The sequence below is a fragment of the Dipodomys spectabilis genome, unplaced genomic scaffold, assembly GCF_019054845.1.
Source record: "Dipodomys spectabilis isolate Male_0828 unplaced genomic scaffold, ASM1905484v1 ptg000095l, whole genome shotgun sequence".
Taxonomy (NCBI): domain Eukaryota; kingdom Metazoa; phylum Chordata; class Mammalia; order Rodentia; family Heteromyidae; genus Dipodomys; species Dipodomys spectabilis.
In genome coordinates this window covers 46,639,241-46,658,728 of record NW_024870772.1, presented here as the reverse complement: position 1 = coordinate 46,658,728, position 19,488 = coordinate 46,639,241, and the positions used below count along the sequence as shown (strand labels likewise).

General features: G+C 50.0%; 1 protein-coding gene across 1 annotated transcript in view; it reads right to left on the bottom strand.

Moving 5' to 3' along the window:
* The window catches only part of Arhgef26 (Rho guanine nucleotide exchange factor 26), a 61,645-nt gene extending 49,740 nt beyond the window's left edge, over positions 1-11,905 (bottom strand). The window contains exons 1-3 of the mRNA XM_042685848.1: positions 10,955-11,905; positions 10,171-10,210; positions 7,266-7,411 (exon numbers count right to left, since the gene is read on the bottom strand). Coding sequence (XP_042541782.1) covers positions 7,266-7,411; positions 10,171-10,210; positions 10,955-11,905 — 1,137 coding nt within the window. The remainder of the gene's footprint in view (positions 1-7,265; positions 7,412-10,170; positions 10,211-10,954) is intronic.
* Between the last annotated feature and the right edge of the window lie 7,583 nt (positions 11,906-19,488).

Here is a 19,488-nt window from a genome sequence, read left to right as displayed (position 1 = left end):
GGCATAGGTGCCCACTACCTGGGCACAATTCACAGGCTCTGCCGCAGCACACTGCAAAACCTAACCAGAGGACAATATTTAGCAGACTCTGCTGCCTTGACATACAGAGAGAAACAGTTCCTGCCGGGCACCAGTGGCTCACACCTGTAATCCTAGCTACTCAGGAGGCTGAGATCTGAGGATCACAGTTCAAAGCCAGCTCGGGCAGGAAACTCCATGAGACTCTTATCTCAGGGACAGTACCTAGGTCCAGAGTTTAAGCCCTATAACCAAAAAGAAAAAAAATTGCCATTGTTCTTGAATATAGCCTACCTGCCTGCCCAAAAGATCTACCTAGTTGAAAATGAGTTGGTTATTAAATTTGATTTCCTAGTAGGTAATGGCTTGGAAGTCATCATATTACTACACAGAAGACAGCCAGGGCCCCAACCCAGGGACCTCTATGCCCAGGGCCCTCTGAGCCCAGGGACCTCTGCACCCAGGGACTTCTGCGTCCAGGGACTTTTGTGTCCAGGGACCCTTTGCCATCCCAAGATTAGAGGGACGAGCAGCAACTCATAAGAAGTCCCAGATGAAGCTGGGCACTAGTGGCTCACATCCATAATCCTATCTACTCAGGAGGCTGAGATCTGAGGATCACAGTTCAAAGCCAGCCTGGGAAGGAAAGGCTGGGAGACTGTTATCTCCAATGAATCCCCAGAAAACCAAAAGTAGCGCTGTGGATCAAAGTGGCAGAGAACTAGTGTTGAGCAAATAAAAGCTCAGGGACAGTTCCCAAAGCCCTGAGTTCAAGCCCTATGGCTGGCACAAAATAAATTAAAGTCCCAGCTGGGAAGCCGTATCTCACCCCCTCACCCTCTGTCACCTCAAAGGTTCACGTGAGCATGTGACATGCACTCAGCCTCGGCTTCCTCCACCCTGCCCTGTCAACCCCATCCAGGCACCTGTCCATACTTTTCAAATGTCAGAGGACATCACTTTAATCAACACCTTCCCTCCAGGATGGGACCTGTCCCAGACAGACCTGACAGCAGAGTCAACATGCTGCTCCTGACAGCACTGTGATTCTGTGTTTACTCATGAAATCACTTGATATCTGATGTTCCTGTCACCATTTATGTATTTTCAAAGACAGGAGTACAAGGTGGAGTCTGTTCTTGCTCTATCTCCAGTGCTCAACATGGGTCCTCAATGAAGACTTGAAGTCCTTCATCTGCTTCTACACAGTGCGGTAACCAGATACTCTTTTAGGTCCCAGGTCTATGTTTCTGGCCGAAACATCTCCTTTTGTGGTTATGCTCAACAAAACTAAATAACTGTGTGCTGTCTCTTCCCACTTTCTTGGAGCACTCTGCTTTACCTGGGGAACATGACACAAACACAACACCAATTGTTTTGTTCTCTCAGAACCATCGGTAGCACAAATACTGACACACTACCGGTCAGCTGCCCTTGGTCACTCAGCTCAGCCAGAGGAGTTTGTTTCTATTTTTCTGTATTTTGCAGAAGGGGCTATGCAAAGTTAAACACTGCTGTAATTCAGATAAGACCTTTTTATTTGTCTTGGTGCTGAGGATTGAGGCCAGGGCTGCATGCATGCATGCTCAGTAGGTGTTCTAACATTGAGCTGCACTGCCAGCCCCAAGGAAAGCTTTAAAGATTATATCCACAGCATGCAAACTGTACTCAATGTACTGTAGTTCATGTGTAGACATGAAATGATGTGTACGACATATCATGCAGAAAAAGCAACTGCACATGCATTATAATCTATATTCTTTATGTAAATAGATATAATTTGTATTTTTCTTAAGTGTGTGTGTGTGTGTGTGTGTGTGTGTGTGTGTGTGTGTGTGTGTGTGTGTGTGTTGAGAAGAGTGTTGCCAAATGAAGAACAGCATGATCTACAGAGCAGGGGAGAAAGACTGGGATTGCAGACATGATCAGTGAAGACCTCCATCCTATCTGAACTACTTGGCTTCTCTTCTGCACGGAGCACAGTCACTTCCTGCTTCTGTAAAAGTGAATCTTCAAACATGGTAAGAGAGTACCTCCATCTATTTGTACTTCATGGTTAGAGAGTGCCTCCATTTATTTGTACTTCATGGTAAACGCCCTCAGCACGGGACAGCTGACCTCCACCTCATCTCAGAGCTACAACAGGATGATAACTAGCATCTCAGGTCTAGGCTCATGATAAAGACAGGAACACTTCAGAAGTCACCGCCCAGAATGCAGTGTGGTGTGCATGTGCCTCAGGTCTAACTGTATCCACCTCTGGGGCTAAAAGTAAGCCGGATGTGGAAATGAAGGTATTTTTTGTTTTTAACACGAAAGATACATAGCCCAGTGCTGGTGGCTCATACCTGTAATCCCAGCTACTCAGGAGGCTGAGAACTGAAGCTAGCCTAGGCAGACAAACCAAAGAGATATCTTTATCTCCAATATGAAGCCAGATAGAATTAAAGATATAAATCAACAATGGTAAAAATAACTCTGAGGTTGTGGCATTAGACAACCAAAAGTGAAAAATTATGTGACTATAGAAATTTACTATTTTAAGCAATTCATCACTGAACCTCTGCCTATTCAGATGCATGTAAAAATGTAGGGAATGGAAGTGTTCTACAGCCATTCAATGCATTAAGCAACCCTATAAAAATGATGTTATTTCAGTTTCTGTTTGTTGAGCAACAGGATGTTAGCAAAAAATGATAAGCTAACAATAAATACAGCTTATACCCTAAAAGAAAAAGTCCTGTTGTATTCAACTGCTAAGACTCCGAAAAGGTCTGGGTTTTTTATTTTTTGAAGTAAATGAAATTTTGTTTATGGACTTCTCATTTTTCAAATGTTCATTTCCCATTCTGCAATTCCAAGAAAGTTTCCTAGAGAGAAATGTATGCTTTGAAAGCTGAGGTTAGCACGAAGGAGACTCTGGTCTTAATTCTAGACCTCTATCACCCCAATGCCAAGCATGCATGATCTGTGCCTATCTCCATCAGTCTTGTGCTAAAGATATGAGAATGCACCCCCAGCTGATTTTTTACAATCTGCACATAGGCTGAAGAAACATTGGAAATGCTATGCAGTCACTAATTTAGTCACAGGTTGGCAAGCACAGAGAGAGCTGAGCTCAAAGATGGCTATATTAGGTGTGGAAAATACTCCAGCCACTGCAGCCTATGCCTCTGCCTCTAGAGCCAGAACACCCTTTTCAAAGGTACCTGGCATTTCAAGGTGGTAGAAACTATACAAACACACCCCATGGCAAACAAACGGGATCAGGGCATGGCTGGCAAGCAGGGCTCTGGTCCTGTCACTGACCCTAACAAAACAAACATGGGTTTCACAACAGTCATTGCTTAGCAGGGCAGAGCAGTAGGAGCAGGGAAGGGTGGGGGAAAAACAAAAAGTTAAAGGAACTCGAGTTCATCCAAAGAGGCAGCCAGTACTTCTGGGCAGACCTTCGGGGAAACCATGACACTCACTTTTCTCTCAGGATGCAGCTGGCCGAGCACCTTGGCGTTCCTCTAACAAGGACCTGGTGTTCTGTCCTGACAGACACAATTGATACCTTTCTACAAACTCACAAGCTTTTCCCAGAGACCCAAGAACACTTGGCTCACTCCACAGGCTGCCAGTGTGGGTAGATTCACCTGTGTGACTTGGGCACTCTTCCAGATAATTCTCCTTCCAGGTGAGAATGACTTCTCAAATCCAAGACTCCCAAGGCCCTTCTATGTATAATCAGACCCAACCCAGAAGCCATGGCCACTTCAGTCATTTCAAATGCATTTGTGTTCCCAAGACCTCAAGTCTAGCACCAGTTACAACACTGGAGTCAACAGTCCTGCAGGTCATACACCACCAGAGACAACAAATCTTGTGGGTCCCATCAGTAAACTCTGACAATCCAGAGAACTAAGGCGAAGCCTGTCCCCATCCCAGGAGATGAGGGAGCGCCCAGGATGCATTCCTGCTGCATGGCCAGCCCCACCTCTGCATGGCCAGCCATCGAGGCTGAATACACACACACACTTAATTCACTGTGGGCCAGCTATGGAAAACTGTGGCCATTAAGTGCTCCTGACCCACAAGGCACAACTAAGTTCCCCTCTGACACAGTGCTAGTCCTCCTCTATTCCCAGATGACCACAACCCTTGCATTCAGTCTGTCCTGTCACGTGTGCCTGAGCACTGTCCTAAGAAAGCAAACCCGACACTGTCCTAAGAAAGCAAAGGAGATGTAAATAAACACACTCCAGCAAGTTAAACTACACAATGAGGGTTCAAAAGCCTTATATAACAACTATAACTATGGCAAATTGCTGCACATCAAGAGACTAGAACCTGGACCACTTCTGATAGTCAACTAATAAGGGCATTTTACCATCTCAGGAGCAGCAGGTGTTTGTAACAGCAATAAGAGTCTTTGGAAAGGCAAACAATCAACCATGGGTAACACGTAGGCTCACTCACATGATCCCCTCTTAACTAGATAGATGCTCACCAAGGTGAGACCAAACCCACTGCCAGAAAACCTTCTCCCTCCTTACTCTGCAGGCAGGGTTAAAGCCTTAATCACAGAAGAGGCTGGTATCGAAGGGACACACCCAAGATTCAATGGGCCACCCTACTAAGTTCATGTATTAAAAGCCAAGTGTGGGAAAATGATGCAAAACATGTATCAACAGTGGAAGTTCTGAGAGCTGCCCTTTGCCCCACAGCTCATCCTCAAAGGGGGAGGACAGGAGCAGAGACAGGTGAGGAAGCCTAGACAGGCAGGAAGGTGCCGATGGCATATGGGAAGCACCCTCACAACCTGCAACTCCACACTTACTACCAGGCTAACTTCTACAGAAGCAGCAGCTATGTTTTGGTATTAAAATACCCACTTTCTTAAAATCCAGAGGTGGTTGCATTTTTTTGGATGGACAGTGGGCAGAAAAGCCACATGGGAGGGACAGGGACAGAGGAGAAGTTGTAGGATGGTGATTATTCCCAGGAAGGCAGGTAGAGAGAAGAATGGGAGAGTTGGGTGATGCTGAGTGGGTCTTTCAGAAACCAGAGGCTGAAGCAAACATCAATGATAGAACTTTATCATTTGTCCTGTCTGGGTAATGGGTACCTTTACTTTTCTATTTATTTAAATCATCTTTGAAGTACCTCATAGTTAGAGGAAAATTTAAGTGAATTGTAGAAATAAAAGATACAAAGAAAAGGTGTGTTCATACCTAAGCCATGCTAACAGGCAAAGTCCATCTGTGCTGCATTGATTAAATATGATTACCAAGCAACACGATAAATACTCTCGTCTCTGGGAAGGTTACTCCAAGGTCATTCACACTCAAAGCTGATCCCACTTTACAGCTCTCCCTTCAACTGGCACAGCTTCTTATGTCACCCTGGTGATGAACATCTCTGTACATTTTTCCTCTGCTGGATGAAAATACAAGCTCACATGGGAAGCTGTAATGAAGGGTGATGCTGTAGTCCAGGAGTCTGCCCATGGTGGCCTGGCATACAGAAGCTCCACCAGACCCCTGTGACAGTGACACCGGTGCCCATATTCTGCTGACACTCAGAAGCCAACAGCTGTTATCGCGATAGACAGAAAATGCCCCAGATACACAGCCTCCTCCCGGGTCCCTACCAAACTGTCCTCACCAGCCCCAGAGAGTGTCAAGGTAGCCTCTGTGGCCCGTCAGCAGTCTGTCCAAATACCTGCTTGGATATCTGCCTTTCGTGAGGACACCAGATTAGGAACACAATGCACGAAGCCTAAGGAGACGTGCTACCACCTCACCACATTAAAAACACACAAATACCACAGAAGTGGCACACTGCTGAGGCCCAGCCCACAGATAAGAGTGCAGGATTCCTGTTTATTAATAAGACTGGCACCATTGAGCCGTGGCAGTTATTAGCCTGAGCTAAGTCGTAGGGGCTTGACTTCCACAAGGCCTTCTCACACAGCCCACCCGACCATCACTAACTCATTCCACTTTCCACACAACATTTTGAAGGTACTGGTACCTAACAGATTCTCCACAGAACAAAACTGGAAGGTGGGAAGGAGACAGAGGGAAAGGAGCTGGTTTCTGGAGCATTAGAAGAGGGAGGAAGAACGTGAACCAGAGTCATCCTCACCACTGGCATGCCATGGCCCCACCATGACGCTGGTCACAGCATTCCAACCCACACAGCTCTTTTCCAGTGCTGAGTGCCTGCGCCAGATTCTGTACAACTAAAGGGAACTCTGCTCTGACTTTGCCTCAGGACTACTGGAGGTGTACTGGCTTGTTTTGGATGCAATGTGACCCCTACCCAAGCCAGCCATGAGAATGCCTTCCAGCTTGCTAAGGCATGAGACACCCATAAAGGCCAGGCCCAAACTATGAAGTAAATTCAGCACCACAGTGTGACGTTTTGTATGGCTTTAGAATGGAATACAAGTCAGATATACACACAAGATGCCCAGAGACTGGATGTTCATAAATTGACTTCAAGAAAATATCCACATCCAAGGAATCTTAGGAAGAACTGTACTGCACTTCCTGTGTGTAGACAGAGCAACTGTGATAAGGCTCAGAATGTGTCACCCTTACATCATACACTGAACTCAAAAGAAGCAGGAACAGGTGCTGAACAAGGAGACTTTCCTGAGCCCATAGCCTATCAATCTTAAGACAAGTCATTTTGTCAAACCTACCCTTTGGCATCAGTGTCAGAGTTTGTGGTCATATTAGTGTCTGCAGAGTTTTGAGAAACCCTGCAACCTAAAGAGGCTTTCTCCTTAGGATTACAGGATCAATAGGCCACATTTATGCCTAATTCCCACAATGTGGTCTTTTGTTCCCACAGATTAAAAAAAAAATCAGGTAAGCCAAGCATGGTGGCTCATGCTTATAATCCTAGCTACTCAGCAGGTTGAGATCTGAGGATGACAATTCAAAGCCAGTCCAGGCAGTAAAATCCATGAGCCTTTCCAATTAACTAACAAAAAATCTGAAGTAGAGCTGTGGCTCAAGTGGTAGAGTGCTAGCCTTGAGCACAAAAGCTCAGAGACAGTGCTCAGGCCCTGAGTTCAAGCCTCAAGACCAGCATGAAAGAGACAGAGATAGAGGTGGGGGAGGGTAAGGGAAAGGGAGAGGGAGAGAGAGAAACAGACAGACAGAGAGGTAGAGAGAAAGAAAATCAGATATAGAGATTCATGAATGACCTTCAACAAAATACCCACACCTAAGGAAGCCCTCACTCACCGCAGAGAGCTGGCTCCAGGTGGACCTCAGGGGCTTGTGGTGGATCACGATTTTCCCTTCTGACTTTTGTTCTCTGGGCTCGGACTCTTCATCAGAGTCAATGTCAAGAGCCTTTTCTTTGTAGTTTTGATACAGGACTGCATTTTCTGCTAGAAAACAAGGCATCAATGATTCCCAAGCATTAGCTCACTTGTTCTAAACCTTCCTGTTCACATGTTGGCCTCTGCTTTAATGAGTGACAGAAGAAGAGTCAAAGATATTCTATCACTGAAGAATGACATAAGATGTTCCAGTTGAGAAGACCCTGTGTCTGTACCCTGCCCCCAGGGCCTCTGACCTCCTTAGTCAAGCTGTCCAGGGAACATGGCCCCAGTTCCTCCCATCCACCACTCCTTATCTATCCAACAGCATGACTACCGTGTCCAGGTCTGACAGAAAGGAGAGCAAGATACCTCTCAGGCCCTCGGGAGCTGGAATTGCAGTGAAGAAAAACATTAGAGAATGACTCTGCATGCCAGCCACTGCTGCACACTGGGACACGAAGAACAAAAATCTTTTTAAAAAATCTCAGCCTTCATGTGGCAAACTTTGGTGGTGTTTTAGGCTTGGCTATCTGTCATGGTGGGGTGGAGAGGTCTGAGGACATGGGGATGGTAAGAAACATTGTTCAGACAGCCTAAGGCAGTGGACATTTATGACATGACACAGAGGAGTGGGAGTCAGGCAAATCCAGGGAACAAGCAGCTCCAATGACAGGCTTGAAGACTATGGCAGGATCTGCTTGGTAGGCTGTATGTACAGAAGAGCAGGGAGGCCAGAGAGGCTAGCATGTCATGAGGGAGGGGATGGACAGGATGGAGGGGAGTGAGAGGGGAGGAGAGGGCAGATTGTGCCTTGGAAAGAGCTTTGAATTTTACTCTAAGTGTGAGAATAAGCTATTGGAGGCCACAGCAACCTGACATAAATACATACTTACACAGGGGAGGAGGATTTATAACATAAGCCCTGAGATCAGACTGTCAGTATAACCTAGCTGGGGGTCAGAGAGGGGTCAAAGAAGAAAACCCCAGATGAAAAAGTCTGTCAGCAGCAGAGATGCAGAAAAGGAAAAGCAAGTATACAAACTGGGAAGCCAGAGCAAGCTCTAAGGAAGGAGGTTGGTGGGGCTGTGGCTCAGCGGTCTGAGGCTAAACAGTGCAAGGCAGGTTTAGGGAGATGAGTCAGTCCACATCCAACAAGGCTTTTTCTGGCCATGAGGAAGAATGGGACAAAAAGACTGAGCTTGTTTACAGTGTAAGGATTGTTATCTTGCCCTGACAACTAAGTCCACTGGAAGAAAAGATCTGCTTAGACTGGAGAGTAAAATACTAACTACTTAAGTGAGTAATTAGGGTGCAGTTAGATGCCTAATGAAAACTTGACCTGTTACTTAGAAAGAACTCCTGAGATGCTGGGGGGGGGGGGAGAGGCGGGGACCAGGGGGAGCTAGAGGAGGGAGGTGGTAAGAATGGCTACTCAGGTCCACAATTAGAAAGTAGGAGACAGTCAGAAGACAAGGGGGATTCAGGTTGACTGGGGAAGGTAATGGATTTAGTTTGGGATTTGGAGAGTTTGCAATCTGCCTCTATCACCAACTGCACATGGTTTTCTAAAGCCATGCCAGAGGCCATGCAAGGCTGCACTGTTCTCCAACTGTTCTGCATATGAAAACCAGATTTGCAGTCTTGGAAGGTCTTTGCTCAGTGCCAGTCCTCTGACAAGCAGAAGCAGGTCGATGACCCGTCCTTCAGACAGGGACAGGCATAGGTCCTCACTGCTGCCCTGCCCATGCTGCTTTCTAAGCTGCTAAGAATCCTGTATTCTCTGCAGACATGTATGTGAGAAAGAACTGTCTGGGTTCTTGACATTCTTTTTTATTACCCTGTGTTCCAGTTCCCTCCATGATAAGATCTGGGCCATGAGTTTACCTCAGCTAGCTAAAATACTAGATCTCTCTACATAGCAACTGTTAGTCCTAAGACAGGTGTAACGAGTGAATTTTATAAATCAGTCATCTTTACATGCTCCAGTGACAAAGCTATCTTCACAGAAGTTATTTAGGGAATTGTGCTTGCAAGCATCCAGGTTACACAGTTTGTAACTCTGGGGTCTCACATTAGCATTACTGTCCAAGGGTATGGTTTCCATCTTTCTTTCAAGCTTTTAAAACATGAGCATTTGAAAGCATGACAGAAAGTAAGTACAATCCTTAACCGGGGGCCCTCTAGCCCCAGCAGGGAGCAGGGGGCAGCTGACAGACTCTTCCAGTCCTTCAGTGGACACTTCACCCGTCTATTTACAGAAAGCCCACTAATCTGATTAGGGTTCTGACACCTGGTGGAAGCTGCCTTTGTTTTCAAAAGCCTTCATAGAAATACTACAGAGGTAACAAATTCTTCAGAAGATGTGTTTGTCAGCCAAGAGAACTCTATTTCCCCAAAGCTGAAACTTGGTAAGGAAATGGGAAGTCAGCAATGAAAATAAAACCTGGAAATACGGGGAAGAGAATATCAAATCAAAGGAAATGAGACTCAAGGAAACAGGCCATGAGATCCAAATGCCAACTACAAAGTTTTTAACAAAAAAATGTGTAACTTGCTCTTACTTTTTCTGATGTTTTGAAGGAAATGGGATGGAAATTATCTGGAAGAGTTACCAACATATAAAAATGCCAATGTTTCATATGTTATTGGCAATTAGTAGAAAAAGAATCAGCCTCGTTGCACAGCTTTGTAGTATATAATGTGGGAAGAACTTGGGCATATCATTCATCACCTGTGGTTTTTTTTTCTGCAATTGGATTTCTACGAATAATTGATATTCCGCATTGAAGCCACAGTAAAAGTCTGGAAAAGTAAATGCTTACCTTCTCCATCAAACGTTCCTTGTCCTTTCAGCATTTTTTTCTAAGAGACAAGAAAAGCAGGGAAAAAAAAGAAAAGAGAAAGAAAGAAGAAAGCAAAGCAAACTTTGTATGATTGAGTCCACATAAAACAGAGCTATCACAAGTAAAATAACTTCTTTGTGGTTGCACTCAGCAAGGTGGCAGGGCTGTGGTCCCCTGAGGAAGGCAGCAGAGGCCTGCGCCCCTCCCCACTTGCAGTCCTGCTCTGGGGCACAAAAGTGAGTGCAACTCCTGGGCTACAGCAGGCAGTAATACTCTGCACCCTGATTTGAAGTTGTGAGCTAGTCGTTTGTTAAACACACCCAAGGATTAATGGGCAGAAAGTGTGTGTGTGGGGGGGGGGGGGGGTGTTGAACCAAAGGCCACGGTGACAAAAGCACCGAAAATGACAGTATCCCAGATCTTCTGTGACTGGTTTTAAAACTGGTCAGGAAACCAGAAGCACAGCCAGAAGTGACCGAGCAGGCTGACACGGGGGCCAACGCTGACCTGTGCCACCCCCCCCCCCCCCCCCCGCCGCCCGCAAATCACCGGGCCAGGAGACCATCGCGGGGGGCGCGACAGGCCACCCCTTCGGCTCTCTGAACACGAATGGGTCTGCAGCCGATTCTTACACTTGCTGGGAAGCTCTGGTCCCCAGATCTTAGTTCAGAAGTTAGACAAGGACGCTTCCCTTCTTTCCATGAAGTTGCATTAACCTCCAGATCCGGGGGCCCCGCCGCGCGCGCGCGCCCTCACGCCTCACCTTGACCCGGCCCAAGCTGGAGAACTTGTCCCGGTCCTCTGCCACAGCCTTCAGCAGGGGCTGGGACAGTCGGTTCTTCTTCTTGGAGCTGGTGGGGTTGTCCAAGTCCAGGCCACTGACCACGGCCCTCCGGTAGGAGGTGGAGCGCAGGCCCCGGCGCAGGGTCCCCGGGCTGTCCGCCTCGCGCTCCGCGACGTCCGCATCCACGTCCGCGACTCCGGCCCCGGGTGCCTCCGCCAGGCTGCGCACCTTGAGCGCCCTCCGGCGGGGCTCGGCGCCCGGGCCGCCCCGGCTCTCCGAGGCCAGCGCCCTGGGGATGATCTGCCGCCGGCCCAGCTTGAGGGCGGCCGGGCTGTGCGTGCTCAGCACTGCCGCGGGCGGCTCGCGGGGCGGGTCTGGGTCCGGGTCAGGGTCCGGATCCGGGACGGGCGGCCCCGACGGCAAGTCCGTGGACGGCGAGTCCACGTCCCGGCACCTCCGCGGGGGCGTGGAGCCGGGGCTTCGAGGCCCCCGATCCGGGTCCTGCGTCCCCGCACCACCCGGCGACGCGGCGAGGACGGCGACCGGCGCCCCGGCGGAGTCTTCCCCGGGAGTCCGCGGCGGCGGCGGCGGGCTCACGGCGCCGTTCGCGGGCGGGCTTGCGCGGGAGGCCCGGGGCCGGCGGGGCCGGGGGGAGGCGGCGCGGGGCTCCAGGGAGCCGCGAGGGGCGCTGGGCAGCGGGGGGCTCCTGTGCCCCTGCTGGCGGTCCGCCCCGCCGTCCGCCCCGCCGCCCCGGGGCAGAGCCCCCAGCTCTTCCAGCGGGAAGTCGGTGACCAGTAGCCCGCCGGCGCTCTGGTAGGACCGCGGCCGCGGCCGGTTCCAGCTCGGCGGCTGCGGCCCGGGGGTCGCCCGCCTCCGCCACAACGGCGCCGCGTTGGGGCCCCGCGCCTCCACTTGGCTCTCGCCGTCCATGGCGCGGCCTCGGAGTCAGCCGGGCACCGAAGCCCGGTGTCGCCCGGAAGGTGGGCCGTCCCGGAACTCCGCGCCCCCGACTCCGGTCCCCGGCCCCGGCTCCGAGCCGGTCGCCGAGCTGCGGCGGGGACGCGACTGCTCACTGCGCGGTTTACACCGCGCGGCCCAGAGGAAGGCGGGCACCGCCGGGGCGGGCCGACTCGACCCCGCCGCGCCCCGCCGCGCCCGGGGACCACCCGCGCCGCTCGCCCAGCCACAGACCCGCCCGGAACTCCGGACGAGTCCAGCTTCCTCAACAAGTCGGCTGCAGGACGCTCCCCTCCGCTGCCATCCCGCCGGCGGCGCCCCACCTGTCTGCGTTACCCCTTAGGGTGCGCAGACCCGGCCGAGGACCACGGCCTGCAGCCCGTGGCTGGCTGCGGTCGGGATCCAGGAGCGCGCAACTCACAGCACTTCGCAGCCGCCGCCCGCGGCGCCGGCCCCGCCCCGCTGGCAGCCCCGCCCCGCTGGCAGCCCCGCCCCGCTGGCAGCCCCGCCCCGCTGGCAGCCCCGCCCCTAGGCCAGGCCCTGCCCCTGTCCCGGCCCCGCCCCACCCAGAAGCCGTGTGGTTCCAGCGTGTAGACCAGTCCCGCTCCCCACCGTGAGCCGCGCGGTTCCCGCCGCTAGAATAATCCATGCCCTCTCGGCCCCGCCCCCTATAGTCCCCGCCTCCAGATACAGGGCCCGCCCTTTCCAAGTCCCCGCCCCTCGTCTCGGCCCCGCCCCTCCGCGGGAGCCGCGCCTTCCCTCCCCTCGTCTTGGCCCCTCCCCTCCACGCGTGTCCCGGAGCCAGGCGGACCGGGCAAGTTCCTGATGGTTCGAGAACCAGACCCCGAGCTGGTGGCTTAACGGGGACAGGTGGAGGAGGCGGGGTCGTGATCAAGACACTGCGTGGGAAGGAGCGAGGGGGTCTTGACCCCACGTGACCCGGAGCCCGCAGACCTCCACAACGCCGTGTGAGTGCGTCCCGCAGTCCCCGCGGTGCGTGGGGCGGGCGGTCCCGCGGTTCCCGCGGTGACTACAGCAGGCTGCGCCAGGAAGCAGCGTGGACTAAGGAGCAGGGCCCCCGCCCCGTCCTCCGCGCCCTATCCTCCCCGTCCAGGCTCCGACCTCCCCGCCAGGCCGTCCAGGCCTGGTAACAGCGGGGGTCCGGGGCCGTCCAGGCCTGGTAACAGCAGGGGTCCCGGCCCGGAGCCCTGCCCGCCGCCCACCGCATGCGGCCATCCGCAGGGATGCAGCCAGGTCTGGTGAGAGGTCCAGGGATGCAGCCAGGTCTGGTGAGAGGTCCAGGGATGCAGCCAGGTCTGGTGAGAGGCCCAAGTGGGGCCTCTCGGGCCTCTCCGTCCTGCCCTCCCCCTCCTCGCGCGCCTGTGTGCGCACGTGCGTGTGTTGCCTGTGTGCTTGTGTGCGTCCTGGGCCTAGCGCCCCGCGGTGCCCTCCGGCTCCTGGTGGTCCGCTGGAGGAGAGGCTGGGCCTCTGGCGGGCTGGCCCGGACCTGAGCCATGGCTTTGGCTCCTTGGTCCCGCTTCCCAGGAGGCCTGGGGCGAAGAACCACCGCCCGGGGCGCGGGCACTTCCCTGGTCAAGAGCAGCCCTCCCTGTGCATGCGGGACCCTGGCGAGTGCAGGGAAGGCCAGCCACGCCTCCTGCCCTCAGGACACAGTTGATGCGGGAGCCCAAGGCATTCTCTGTCCCACTCCACATCCATCCACAGGAACCTGCCAGGAGGCGTTCGTCACACCCCACGCCCAGTCACACCCACGCCTGTCCACAGGAACAGCCAGAAACCGGCTTTCCTCAGCAGCCTACCTTCAGAACATGTAGGAGCTGCGTGAGATGAGTGTGTGAGAAGGTGGTGTGCTGCACCCAAGCAAGGGTCTAGTGTCACCGGGACAGGACAGCAACTGGCACTGCCTTTGCTCCCCAATGACCCTGCTCTCAGAAATAAGAGGAAACATGGTCCAAGTGATCATTTAAAAAGCACAGTCCTTCTGCATTAGTGAAAAACACATAAATCTGCAAAACTTTAGGAATATTAAATGGAAATTTAAGATTATTTAAATGTATATTAGAATAACAATGTTAATAGGAAAATAATCAGGAAAAAGACAACAAAGGAAATATGAACAGCCTGAGAAGCAGCATTTAAGAGAGGATACCAATCTCCCTTACAGAAATACACTGATACTAAAAATATATTCAGCCTGAGCAATCAAAACAAACAAAAAGGGCAGGGGGTATAGCTCGAGTGGCAGAGCACCTGCCTTACTTAAAAACTTAAAAACTGGCTGTTTATGGTAGGAAGTTAGTTAATGAGCCACACAACCATCAAAAATAGTGGCACTCAGCCTGGGGCTGGTGACTGATACCTGTAATCCTAGCTTCTCAACAGACTGAGATCTGAGGATCAAGGTTCAAAGCCAGCCAGGGCAAGAAAGTCTGTGAGACCCTTTTCTCCACTAAACTACCAAATAAGCTGGAAGTGAACCCACAGCTCAAGTGGTAGAGAACTAGCCTTCAGCAAAAACAACTCAAGGATAGTGCTCAGGCCCAGGGTCCAAGTCCCCCAACCCCCCAAAAAAGTCACAATAATTAATATGTAGTTATTTGTGTATAACTTCCAAAAATGCCAACAAGTGAAAGACTTGCCTCTGAACACATTATACTAATGTGCTTTGCATTTTCTAGTTATTTGCTATCATGAAAATAATATGTATATGTACTTAAAGCTTAGATTTTCAATATTGACCAGATTTCTACCATTTACCAGCTTTACCATTTCTACCTGTGGACACCAAAGCCAAAGTGATCTTTTCGTTTTGTTTTACTGTGAAACAAGTTGCCAGACAGTGACATAAAATACAACTTTTATTAATTTTGTTTCTCATGGGTCTGTGCTTTGGCATTTTTTCAGCAGGAGCATCTGGGTCCTCTGGGGTGGCCAGCAAGCCGTGGCCTATCCTGGTCAGGGCCTTGCCTGGGCCCACAGCGAGCTGCAGCCTTGCCTGGTGGAGGCTGCCACCTGAGTCCACAATCCTCTGGTCCTCAAATGTCCAATGTTCTGGATCAGATTGTGTCCTTGATGCCTGAGACTTTGGAGTCATAGGTCAAAATGGCAAAGAAGAATCTAGAAAGCTCCCTGGGGATTTTTGGAATTGACTAGCTCTCATTGCACAAAAAGAAGTTCATAAAAGGAAACTTTCAACAATGCAATAATGACATACACTGTACAGTATTTTTAAAAACATTTTTTAGAATTTGAGATTTTTTAAATCATCCAGGCCTCATCACTACCTTATGAGGTAAGAACTCCTCTCTTCATTTCACAGGGGAGGTCAGGAAAGCACAGAGAGCCTGTGTCAGTACTACTACACCATGTTGCAATGGTGTGTCCATTTTTCATTATGATATTTGAAATGTAAGCATCAGCAGTTGAACTGGCTCCTTTCTCTATTTTTCACAACTCTTTTATAATAGGTTGATCACTATAGGGTAACAATCAGAATTATCAACAGGAAGAGCAAGAAGGGTCTTCCAAAAAGGAAGAGGACCCCAAAAGCCCAAGGAAGGACAAGGTACATGAAGAATCCTGTTAGTGCCTCAACTCACTCGACTGCTTGCTGGCTGCAGGCCCAGGGCTAGCTCCCAGTACAGTGGTGAAGAATGCTGAGGCTTGCTGTGGTCCTCCAAGAAAGACCAGCCTGGAGCAGTGTCTGTGGTTAGCAACACCGCTCAGTTCATCCATATCTGGGGTGGGAAGCCCAACATTGAGCTGAATTTCATGTGAATGGCAATAGCCAGCTAATGCTCTTTGCAGGGACACCTTCACACTTGATGGACGTGGACTCCACCTTGCAGGGCATATGGAAAACACACCCAGAAAGCAGAACAGCCTCTACGGCAATGAAAAAGAGGAGAAAATAGGGCAGAAGCTAGAATGCGGGGGAGAAATAAGCAGTTTTAGTTTCAGTACTGGAGATGTTTGTCAGGAAGTCTGGAAGTGGGTTTCAGTTTGAGTTTACCACTTTCCAGCTGTGGAAATGAGGACAAGTCATGTGACCCCCAGGACCACGGATTCCTCAACCACAAAAGTCGTGCCTCCTTGCCAGCACAGCTGGGGAGCACTGGTAGAGATTAGACCAATTTAGATGTGGTTGGCCTCGTGGCCCAGAAAGCAAAACACAGAAATTAGGAATGGAATCGGCCTGGAAAAGACCTGGCCAGGTAACTGCAGAAAACTCAGTTTTCAGTTAATGTTCCCCTTGCTTGGAATAGCGAATATAATAAAATCCTGTCATTTCTAACTCCAGGGTAAAAAAAAAAAATGATTATAATGAGAAAAGGGTCAGAATTCATGGAAAATGGCCAAGAGAACTCTTGGTGGGAACCTAAGGGAGATCTTAAAACCTGCTGTAAGGAATGGTTTTGTTCTGTCTGGTCACCTCTGCCCAGAGCAGCACGCTGTTGGCTAGCCCAGGATCAGGGAGAATCGTTCAGATTTGATGTGGTGAACCTCCAAAGACTGTCATTATTTGGAGTGGTTATGTTTCCAGCTATACCACAGTGTTAGTGGAGAGAAAACTCTGCAGGGCTGCTCTGGGAGTTTTTTGAATTACATGGCTTCCTCTGAGCAGTAACTTTTTTCATTTGTCTCTCCTCTGAGCTCATGGTATGGCTGGAATAGAATCCTCAGTTCTTTCAATAGTCATTTCCTGGTGGTTTTGGTTTTTGTGTTGTTTGCTGTAATTTTTTTTGATGAATGCTTTTGGTAAAAAGAGGCAGAACAAAATTTAAAAATTCTCTCTTACACTCAGTCCCTGCTTCTCTTCTTGCTCCTCTTGAAGTCTCTGCTTCCTTCCTAGGTTCCTCTTGAACCCAGCCATTAAGTATATTGTGTTATGCAGATAAGCTTAGGTATCCCCATGGACTGGACCGTAAACACTACTAAGAAACTGTGAAACTGATGCTTTTGTTCATCAAAAACAGTCAAACCCAGCCATCAGTGGCTCATGCCTGTAGCCCTAGCTACTGAGGAGCCTGAGAGGTGAGGATTGCAGTTCAAAGCCAGCCTGGCCATCTCTAACTACCAAAGAAGCCGAAAGTGGAGATGTAGCTCAAGTGGTAGAGCGCTAACCTTGAGTACAAAAGCTCATGGACAGCTCCTAGGCTCTGAATTCAAGCCCGAGGACCAGTATAAAAAATAAATTAAAAAGACAAAACCCAACACATTGAAGACAGGAGCAAACAGAGTTTTACTGGGTTCTATCTGCGTTAACAACGGCCAGTCAATGGTAAACTGCTGCAGGGACATCTGAGCTGGCCTGCTCCTCTCTGGAAGTTAGCTCACAGGCACTGTTGCTTACATCTCCCTTCTTTGGGCAGTTACTCCTCAGTGCTTTTCCCCCTGCTTTCTCTGTCTGAGCAAAACAGCCAGTTGTGGGTTTGTGTGTGTGTGTGTGTGTGTGTGTGTGTGTGTGTACAGAATCACAACTCCTGTTTCATGAAACCAGGTAAGTAACATGAACAAAGAGGCCCCAAAGAAAGATTATGTTCTTGCTGTTCCTTTAGGGTGAAGGTTTTGGAATTTGCAAAAGAACTCAAAACAAATTCTGGTGTGTGCATTCCATTTTCCAGGTAAAATTGTATCAGGAATCACGTGGGAATACTTAAGACAGGCCAGGCCTTTCAAGTTTTCTCTTGCCCAGATTTCTTTGGAAGAAATCCAGTCTTACCTAACTCAGAACTCTAGCAAAAAAAAAAAAAAAAGCTGAAATAAACTAAGCCCCTGGGTTATTTGGTTGTGTGTTTACCTAGGTATTCTGGCATTTGGCTCTCAAGATAAAGCTTTTCAGACTTATTTGAACTCAGGTTTGCCATAGACTTTAGATTGGAAGAATGAAAGCATGTTAACAGTCAGTCTCTCTAAACCGTGTACACCGGGGTCACTACCACACTGCTCAGGTCCCGCAGCATTAACAGAGGGGGAAACATTTTTCCCTGACTGGAGATCTACCACCTAGCAACCACTTTGAAATGTGTTCTGCTCTTCCCAGAACTCACAAAGCCCGGTTGTGGAATGGGAGGATTAGAACTTTGTTTTCAGGACAACGCCATGCTGATCAGGAGGACTGTTTAACTCAACTGCTCAATTGATTGTGGAGTAGGCTTCGCAGATACAGACAGACAGGAAGAGTACAGGACATCAGATGTGCCACACTGGAAATACAGCCCTCCAATTCAGTTGGGTATGTTGTGTTTCTGCTCATTAAACATGGACCCTCTGTTTTGGAGAAACTTTTGGAGGGCAGAGCAGATGAGGGCTGGTAAAATATGCGTCACATATATTAATGGGATCCCTTCAAGGCCCCTGACCTTGAGCACTTAGCACATCTTTCTCAGAACCCTGACCATTAGAACCTGAGCATGCAGCCATGAGTGTGAGCAGCACAGGGACTCACAGAATAGATGGCCCCATTCCCAGGATGGTTCCTGGGAAAGCTGAATGGAGGTGCACTGCATAGGGGTCAGGCCAGGAACTATTGGCTCACAATTGTAATTCTATCTACTAGGGCCACAGAGATTGGGAAAGTCCTAGCTTGAGGCAAGCCCAGGCAAAAAATTCACAAGATCCTCAAAGAAGAATGAAGTGCAGTGGTTCACATCTATCATCGCAGCTATGTGGGAGACTAAAAGTGGGAAGATTGGGCTTCTAGGTCTCATCTCAGTGGGAAGTGCTGGGCACATCAGCAGGTACATGCCAGCTACCCCAGGAAGCAAAATACTACCCAGGGAGGGATGGGGGGAGAAAAGATGGAAGAAAGGAAGAAAGGAAGGGAAGGATTGGTGAGGAGCAAGTTAAAGGTAGAAAACCCCTCCGAGGGAGATGGTCTGTGGTAAGGAGTGAGAACTACTCAGGAATCTGAGAGGAAACAGAAGTGGCATGACATAACATCTATTTTATTTTTTAGGTATTTATCTGGCTGACACTGGGGTGTGAGGGACAGACATGAGTTCCAGCTCCACTGCTCTAGCCAGGCCTCCAGCCTTTTCTGCATGTAGGTTATTGTTCAGATACAGTTCCTCACTATTTACCCAGCACATCATCCTCTTGTCCAGCGGGCAGGTGCGCCAGTACTGGTTTGCTGGTTAAGATGGGGGGGGGGGTCTCCCTAACGTTTTGACTGGGCTGGGCTGGAACCACAATCCTCCCAATCTCTTCCTCCTCAGGAGGCTGGAGTTCAGACAGGATCTCCAGGCCTGGCCTGGTGTGCCGGGAGGAGCTGTTTTGTTGAAGAGGAAGGAGCAGAGCAGAAAGCTCCCTCTGACACGTCACTAAGGTGGTGGCCTTGCACCTGGCCATGTTGCTGGAAGGCTTGCCAGCTGCCTCCACCTGTCACCAAGCAGTCCTGAGCCCGGGGCACTGGCATTGGCCAGGCTGGGACCTCAGAGGCCTCATCAGGGCCCTGGCAGCTTCATCTGCTCCCGCTCAAGCTCAAACCGCTTTCATTTCTTGGGATAAATTTCTTTCCTGGAATGTTTTTGTTT